Source organism: Cryptotermes secundus, unplaced genomic scaffold, assembly GCF_002891405.2.
Source record: "Cryptotermes secundus unplaced genomic scaffold, Csec_1.0 scaffold181, whole genome shotgun sequence".
NCBI lineage: Eukaryota > Metazoa > Arthropoda > Insecta > Blattodea > Kalotermitidae > Cryptotermes > Cryptotermes secundus.
Genome location: NW_019723906.1, coordinates 655,348 through 664,745, shown reverse-complemented (window position 1 = coordinate 664,745; position 9,398 = coordinate 655,348). Strand labels below are relative to the sequence as shown.

Genomic DNA, 9,398 nt, shown 5'->3' with positions numbered 1-9,398 from the left:
TGCAAACAATCTGCTTGCTGCTCGCGTGGCTTACTCATAGACTCTAAAGAAGCAGGCAGTATGCTACTCCGAAACGTCGGAAAAATTCTACAGATTACACGGCGTCCCTTCTCTGGAAATTGTATACTTACTCTTCATAGTCACTGCCGTGACAGCCTCAGATCTCACAGCGTTACTACATGTGATGACGTCAACGTATAACTTATCACCTATAAAACAAAAAAAAAAAGTTTAGTAACTTCTGGAATATAATGCCGTGTAGTCCATTGAAAGTCAGCAGAGTAGCTTGACACTTGCTTCCACTCTAGTATCTAACTTGGCTTATTCGACTCTGAAGATGGAGGAGATATATTCCTCCGAAACGTCGGTTGATCTTCAAGTCAGCAGAGTGGGTTGACACGTGCTTTCTCTCTAGTATCTTGCTCTGCTTATTCGACCCTGAAGAACTCTTCCGAAATGTCAGTTAACTTTCAACGGACTACACGCCGTTATATCAGAGAAGAGAGTATTCTTCATAACCGCAGCTGTGAGAACTTCAAATCCTACAGAAAAGAATCTAGCAAAACGGCGCCTTTTTGTTACAGATACCACGGATATCAACAAACTGCTTAGAACGGTTGTGTACACTTTACCCTGGGTACAAACAGTATATATCTTCCTAAACAACACTGTACTATGGCCGAAATTTTATATTCTTTGCTTTTTTTTTCTCACTGATATGTTGGGATTTTGGACTTTATCCATCGTCCTGGTTTTTAAGATAACAAATAAAAACACGACGTTTCGGAAACTGGATCTGTTTCCGTCCTCAGGTGAAGGAAAACACCTATTCAGTTGGGTCCCTTAGAAAGAGCTAGCCTCAATCACTGGTCCAGTGAGGACTGAAACAGATCCAGTTTCCGAAACGTCGTGTTTTTATTTGTTATCTTAAAAACCAGGACGATGGATAAAGNCAGTGGGCCTAGGCCTACCTCCATGAACTTCTCCGTTCACTTCGGCTTTTTCTAGATCTTACACATTCGGTAGGACTCCTTGGGCGGGTGATCAGCTCGTCGCAAGGCCTCTACCTGTACACAAACACAGAAAAACGCACACACACAAACTAAACATCCATGGCCTGAGTGGGATTCAAACCCACGATCCCGGTTTCCAAGCGAGCGAAAACAGTACATGCCTTAGACCGCTCGGCTACCGTGACCGGCCTTTGCTTTCTTTACATACCAAAAAAATAAATCTCCTCTTATATGTTCAGGGCCAGACTTACAACTGTGGGGGCCCAGGGGGCCAATCAAATGTGGGAGGCCCTTGTCAGTAGCAACAATTTTAGATGATGACAGTTCTTTTGTTGTTTCTGTTGTTATTGTTTCGTAATTAATTGTTATAATAGAAAACAAACTTTTCGTGATTTTAGAGAAGTAAGTGTCTCAGAAAAGTGTGTGGATTCTATTTCTGTTTCACGGAGGCCCTGGGTGACAGCTCCGGTTCCAATGTCTTGAATCCGGTCCTGTATACGTTTCTTGGCTGTCTAATACTGAACTTAGGCTATTGTTCGTAAGTACAGGCCAGAGTTGCATTGGGAAGGTTTAAAATTATCTAATCGTACAATGTTTATCAAGGCTTTTAGGAAAAGAAGAGGCATCTGAAACGGAAAAGCTATACATTCTGCACAAGCCTAGGGACTGTACTTCCCAGTTCTCTGTTAGTCTCCAAAGCTACTCTTTATTGTACAACAGACATGCTTCCTTTTCGTATTAAAGAAGTATTTTTTTTCTATCCCACCCAGAACTACTTCGTAACTGACGCTTTTCAGGGTTTTCTTCAGTGTCTCTAAGTAAATATGAAGATAACATGTTTACGTTAAAAATACTTCAGACGATTTCTGCCAAATTCCTTCCGATTGGTAACTTAACATACTGTAATCTTGTTCTTAACATCTGACGCCATATTGGCAACACTGCATTTGACAGTGTGCCGGAACCTGTACATAACGAAAAAATACAGGACACGCTGTGTCTAAATATCTTTGAGGTTGCGTCGTCAATCAGTTAGTGGCGCAGATCGTTAGTTCATCATTAGTGTGATACTGGACTCTATTCTTAGCACTGGACTGGAACCAAAATAACCACACCGGAAACCTCGTTTTGAACACAAAGCATTTCTTCCGTCAAGTTTACTGCTTGAGGTATGACGTACCCTCAGACGTTCCAGAGAGCCGATATTCATGAAGATTAATTTACATGTTACGAGTATTTGTGTGTGTGTGTGTGTGTGTGTATTTGCAGCCCTTTTCAACATTTAATGCGGAATTTGTACGATTTTTACAAACACATCTTGTGAAGCAGAACATGCGTAGTTCAGTCTGATCACCCCTCTAGTTCCTTAATCCGCAACATTGAGTCAATAAATCACTGAGGAAGGCAATTCCTTCTGTTAATAGTGTCATTTAATGCGCAATAAAATCACACGGTTTCGTGTGTGGGTATTGACGTTTCGATTACACTATAGTGCGCTCGAAATCTAATAGATACACAGGATAAATTGTGCCTTCTTTCCTCATTGTAACGACCACAAAACGCAAAGCTGTTTGATTGTAGGTGGGGAAGTTTATATAACACTGTGTTCGGGTGGCCGATCGGCAGTTGTTCCTAGGCGAAAGGGTTATTTCCTGCCTTTGAAGTTGGTGTCTCAAAGGAGTTTATTTATTCCAGGAGGCAGCATTTCTGGCATCAAGCCCAGTGACATTATTTGAAGTCGATGTTAATCATTGCTACAGAAGGAGTAATTTTCACTATTCCTAAAAAAGATTACTTTTCTTAATAAAAAGCAGGTAAGTTTTCACAATAACACATTTTTTGACAGATAAATCTGTGAAATTCTATAGATCGGAGTGTGTATTCGTTGCCGCGGTAACGTTTTTACCGAGCCGTTGTCTAGCAACGATAGGGGAATTCACATACAGGCACACAGACTGATGGGAAGGATTTATGAAGTACGCCACTGAGATCGGCTTGGGTGCCATAAGACACATACAAAATTTTATGAAGTCTGGCTCAGACATTCAAAACTTAATAGGGTGGGGGGATACACAAACACACAAACAGCATGATGATATCAGAAGCCTACTTTTATTTTCACAAAATAAGGAAAGTAGGCTAAAAACCTCTAGGTCTACCGAATTTTAATAGGAAAATATAAAAGGAAAACTTTGGCTTAGATGAGTAAAATTAAAATGGGTCTTAAAGAAATAGGGTGGCTGTAGATTGGAATCATCTGGCTAAGGATACTGACCAGTCACAGCCCGTTATGGACAGGGTAATGAACCTTCGGGTTTCGTAAAATGAAACAGTTTCTTGACCTGCTGAATAACGTATTTGCTCTCAAGAAGAATTCAGAAAAGGCACAACTTAGATAGGGCTGTCCGTAGGGGGTTACGGAACCTCGGAAAATAAGCCTATGAGGGGCCCTTAATGTGTTATACTTTAAAAACGATGAACTTCAATGGCAGGAACATGTCGCCTACGTAGTATTAATAATAGAGTTTAGTATTTGTTGCAGATTTCACACACGTTAATCGAAAAACCCAAGTCGTCTGCCAGTCCATGCTATGCAAAGCAGATCATAGCTATCTGCTTGGCTTACGTTATAATGGCACATTAGTCATTTGAATGTCCGTATGCTTGAAAACCACAAAAATTTTTGTCTCTTACATTCTCTGTGCAAGGGCTTCGCCTTGCTCTAAGTTGCGAACATTTTCATTCTCGTGATTTTGTATGGTTTCTGCTTGTTGCCTACGTAATTTTGTGACACGGCAAGCTGAAAGCCACGCGCAACTCGCAAACTCGTGGGGTGTTTGCAAATTACCATTTGGTGTGTCGATCCTGGATGTACAGTAGCTGCAATTTCAGAAGATGAGTTCTTGCCGCAAATTTCCAGGCGGGACAGGTGTAAATCACTACTGACCTAACCAATGATTTATGGAAATTTAATTTTATGTTAGAACTTAATCCCTTGCTTTGGAAGAGGGATGACTTTGGGATGGTTTTATCTGCGTTAAGCCATGATTGGATGAACAGAGGAATCGTGAATATTGTGGTGCAGAAATATATAAACTATTCCAAACATTCAACACAATAGTGAACAAACCATAACATACACTTTTTTGAAAATTAATTCACTCTGTCTGGATTGTTTCTTATAGTCTACAAACGGAACAATTCAATGAGAGCTCTAGTTTATCGTCAGACGGCTTTCTTGTGTTACGAATTTATATTTGATTTCAGAACGCCCGAAAATTATACCTGACACGTGTACTTTTCTTCAGATGTTTACATCTATGGAAATACCAAAGGAAATTTTAAATAAATTCATACCTAAATAATGTAAGCAAAAGCAAAATTTGTTTAATTAAAAGCTGCGTTTCCAAAACCTATTATTTTATGAGCACTTTTATTACTATAGTCTCATTTGCTTTTACGTAGTAGATCTTTCAATAAACACCAGTACCGAAATTCTGCATGGATTCTTTGTTTCTACGAAAAGTGCTACCTGTTCAGCTCACCTTAACCTTCTTGATTTGACTACCTTCAAAATACCAAGGGAATAATACAAATTCTGAAGTAATTTCTTTTGTCCACGATATAGTTTACCCATCATAACTTCAAGTGGCCTGTTTTCAATATACCTCTGTGCTTGCAAACAATTGTAATTGGTTTACTTGCGAAGTAAAACTGTCATGTCTCAAAACTTAAATAAGAAAGGCAAATTACAAAGCAAAAACAATTCTATCTTCTGGGATATAACGCCATATAGTCCGCTGAAAGTCAACCGACGCTTCACAGAAACATATCGTATCCATCTACAGGGTTGACCTCTCGTCTTGCTTGGGCCCTGAAGATGGAGGTGGCATGTTCCTCCAGAACATCGGTTGACTTTCAACGGGCTATATGGCGTTATATCCCAGAAGACAGAAATCTTCATAACTACCGCTGTGAGAACCTCAAATCCTATATGACCGAGCAGATTGGCACAAGCGCCAGTGCCTCTGCCTTATAACCAGGTGGTAGCCGATTCGAATTTCAGTCGAGACACCGGCTATTCTGACTGAGGATTTCGCTGTTTTCTACAGCCGTCCATGGAATATTCTAGATTATAAATAGTATAACGATGGATACCTTTAAATTCCTTTATAATTCGTTAATGATCCTGCCATTCAAAGCTATGCAAACTGAGTTACAAACTTCTCCTATTGTGGCGCTGTAGTCCATGATGAACTTTTGCCTCTTGCACGATTGCTCCCCACTGGTCCCGATCTTGTGACTTTCGTCTCCAGTTTCTACGGCCCATTGTCTTCAAATCCTCTTCAACTGAATCCAGCCACCTGACAGCGGGTCTGCCTACTCGCCGAGTTCCCTCTGGTTTATGTAGAGTTAACTCCTGCAAGGGCTCTGCTCCTGCATTCTAAACGGCTGTCCCAGCCATCTCAATCGCCCTCCTCTGATCACTTTTCTTATATCTGGTTCATGACATAATTTATATAGTTCATGGTTATAGCTTAATCTCAATATTTATTTTCCTTAATCGATCCACAAATTCTTCTTGATATCCTTTTTTCACAGGTTCGCAGTATATTTTCATCTTTCCTCTTTAGAGGTCAGCTTTCAGTTCCATAAGTAAGGATATAAAAAACTCCGTGATTTTAGTCCGCAAGCGAACTAAACCGACCGAGCGACCGCCGCTTGTCGGAGGAGTTTTAGAGGATAGAGGGTGTCGCGTGGTCAGCGCAACGAATCCCCACGGCCGTTATTTTCGGTTTTCTAGACCGGAGCCGCTATTTTCTTGAAATGCCTCCTCAATTATCTTCTCGAGGCAGAGTGGACCCCGTTCCAGTCCCACCAATTCTCAGAAAATCTGGTAGCGCCAGGAACTGAACCCGGACCTCTGGATCTGTAGCCCGGGAACTCTGATCACTAGACCACAGAAGCGGTCTAAGTACAGCTTCGCTAAATAAATAAACAAATGGAAAGTCAATTATTTTGTACTTGCACGCATTTGACCCGTTGTTCCTTGCAGTGACTACCCATGCCTTTGTTTCGAAGGAGCACGTGGTCCAACGGCGCCATGTTACTCCCCGTGACTACAGTGACAGCTCTATGCATGCTCTTCGAGCTTTCAAACTCCACCAACATGGAGAAGGAGCAAGAAGAAATGTTTGAAGCAAGGTAAGGAAATATAACACGAGCGGAAAATACTTCAGTATACTGGGCTACAGAATGCACACCTTTTCCAAAGAGGATCCTTGAATACTTCATGATCTTAACATTATTTCAGGCCTTCTGCGGCTTGATATATATTATTTACACAAATGCGTTAAGCGTCCTCCGTAGTCTAGAGGTAACGTTCCCACCTCATGACTCGTGGTACGCGGGTTCAAATACCCGGCGGAGGTCGTCGAATTTTTAAGGGCGGAAAAATTCAGGGAACAAGTAAGTCCTCCTGGAGGGACTTTAAGCTGTGTGTCCCGTGTCGTAACTTTACGGCACGTAAAAGAACCTCATATCCCCAAAGGGGATCACTGAGCCAAATTCCAGGACGTTTCCCGCCCAACAATAGTCTTTAAGGCCTCTGATAGATGGGGGAAGCATTATAGACACCGCTAAGCAAGTGGCCGAACTCGCTTGCTCGGCGGGACTGATGGTACGCACCATTTATCGGTAGGGTAAAAAGACTGGTAGAATATCATAGAGGGAAGCATAATAGATCAAACTGGTCGCGGTGCATGGGGAAACCCACCCTCTGTAAACAACTAACTACACAAATGCATTCCTCAACGCAGCATTCCGTGCGGTTCCTCGTTTAACCTCTCCTATTTCATGTCCTTTCGCTACACCACCACACGTTTCGTTCTCACAAGGACCATCGTCAGGTGTTGTATGTTGTTGCTCGTAAACTGTTCCACTGCTGGCATAATGACCATGTGCTACGTGTTAAATTCTTTCTTTTCTATTTGCGCAAAATTAATTATTTTTATTGTAATCAAAATTTAAAAATTAGAAGGCCACGTAATATGTCACTTCTCTTAATGTCGTGTAGCAGTAGAAGGTAAAAATAAAAGTAAAGTTATCTCTGTAAAACGCAGTGAAGGCCCATCGAGTTGGGATACGTCGAGACTCCCACATTTTCCAGACAGTCGACCCACAGATGGCTGTGAGGTTGTCAGCCTTACACGCCGGCCACCCATTACCACCACGAAGATTCCTGGTACAAGCCGGAAGGTCGCGGGTTCAAATCCCGAAGAGGTCATTGGATTTTTTTCAATTAATCTAATCCTTCCAGCCGCACTATGGCCCTGGGGTCGACTCAGCCTCTAACAGAAATGAGTACCAGGAATATTTTGGGGGTTAGAGGGTGGCCGGCGCGTAGGGCTGACAATCTTACCGCCATCTATGAGCGGATTGTCTAGAAAATGTGGGAATCTTAATATCTCACAACCCTGTGGGCCTCCACGACCTGTTACAGGGATACATTTACTTTTTAATTTTACTCATTTCTGCTAGAGGCTGATTCGATTCCAGGGCCATAGTGCAGCTGGAAGGGTTAGACCAGTAGAAAAACAAGGAAATGAAACTGAAGTGGTTAAATCAGGAACCACACAGTAAGCTGCATTGACGACTGTGTTTGTGTGCAATAGATCACGCGATAAAATAGTGTAGCTGGATGCTAAAATACAGCCTTCTGCGACTTGATGAAACTCGTTGTTACAGAAGCTCTCAATGCACACCTAACCAACCAACACCGTGGAGGAGTGCTTCTATCCGTATACGCCTGACTGTCATAATATCTGTATTTATTTCACCATCCCGAAATGTGTAACTTAGGTTCATCGGAAACAGATTCGCGAAGAAAGAAAATTCTCTGCCAAATCTGTTATTTTATGCTCTATCTGAAATACCTTGATGTTGGAATTTTCCAACTGTTGTCATAGTTTATATGGATTAATGCATGTATAAATTTGTCACTGTAGTCCTTTGTCTTCTGGTCCATCCTATCACCCGTCTATCCAGCCATCCATCCACCAAAGTTTATTCCTCGCCTGTAATCTCTAACGTGTATACTTTGTATTTTTATTGTTATTTTCAGTTTGCTATTCTAATGTGAATGTTTTGCCATCAGGGGCATATACTAGAACACATTTTGTTACATCACATTGATCTGTGTTTAGTTGCTTCAATAACTGTTTATCTAACGATTCAGTCAATAGCTCAGATCATGTAGTCAATAATGATAACGAATATTGATTTGGAAACACCAAATGAAGTTCTTGCGGCCTAATGTCAGTTACTATCTCGGAATTTGGGTCGAGAGACTGAAGAAAACCGTGGGAAACCTCATAATATTCGGATTCCGGGACGAGATATGAAACTGGAACCTCCCGAATACCGAACAGGAGCGCTAGCAACTCAACCACAATGTTCAATACATGTTTCATGAATTTCCTTTAAGAAACTGTGATTCCTTGCTACTGAGATACTCTTTTGAACCCTGCCAAACGTGGCGACTGTCATTTGTCCAGCCCTGAAATAAACTGCGCTGTATCGGTTGTGAATCTTGTGTTAAATTACCATTTTATAGCCCCCGAGACCTTTGATTCCTTTTCGTCCGGCGGATGCGACTCACAAGGGGAAGTTCTTGTTTATCTACAGTGCCCTCTATAAAAGTAAGCTAAAGTTGTCCCTGTGCTTAACTAATTAAGCATCACGCCATGAAGGACGTATGTGGGAGTGGATGTATAGATCCACATTTTCCTCTATAAATACTAATAGGACCCTGACCTCCTTCGTTTCGATTCTTCTTCTTATTCATACTCCTCTCCTTTCTCTTCCTTCGTCATCCCTTTCCTCTCATCCTCCTTGTTCTTTTGACTCTCCAATTTTCATGCCCATTCCACAAGTAAGTTGTTGTCTTCTCGAATGTAAAGCCATAGTATAGTTTACCAGCGATTCGGAGAAATGTACTGCCTCCAGCTTCACGGAAGGGAGTAGGCCAGTGCTTCTCAACAGCCGGGCCGCGACCCAGTAGTGGGCCCTGGCATCAATTGTACTGGGCCGCGAGAGGCTCTTCTGGAATTTGTCATTTTCATTTTCTGAGCATTTTTCATGAATAAATATTTTATAATGGAAATATTCTGAGGAGAATAATATTTGTGTCGAGAAGCTCAGACACAGAACACCTAAATCTGTGTAGCAAATGTCAGTGACCAAGCCGCATATTTTTAAACATGGAAGTATTCATGAATCATCCGGAATTTTCAGACATCCAAATCTTTCAACATTCGGGAAAGGCAATACCGATGTTTATGACCAGTCATAAAAATTGCCTGCAAGCCGATTACAACAATGGGC

At 41.6% G+C, this 9,398-nt stretch overlaps 1 protein-coding gene across 1 annotated transcript in view; it reads left to right on the top strand.

The window, feature by feature from the left end:
- The first annotated feature begins 2,163 nt into the window (after window positions 1-2,163).
- The window catches only part of LOC111861936 (probable insulin-like peptide 7), a 14,953-nt gene continuing 7,718 nt past the window's right edge, over window positions 2,164-9,398 (top strand). Inside the window, exons 1-3 of the mRNA XM_023846913.2 lie at window positions 2,164-2,182; window positions 2,709-2,827; window positions 6,096-6,218. Coding sequence (XP_023702681.1) covers window positions 6,118-6,218 — 101 coding nt within the window. The 5' untranslated portion in view covers window positions 2,164-2,182; window positions 2,709-2,827; window positions 6,096-6,117. The remainder of the gene's footprint in view (window positions 2,183-2,708; window positions 2,828-6,095; window positions 6,219-9,398) is intronic.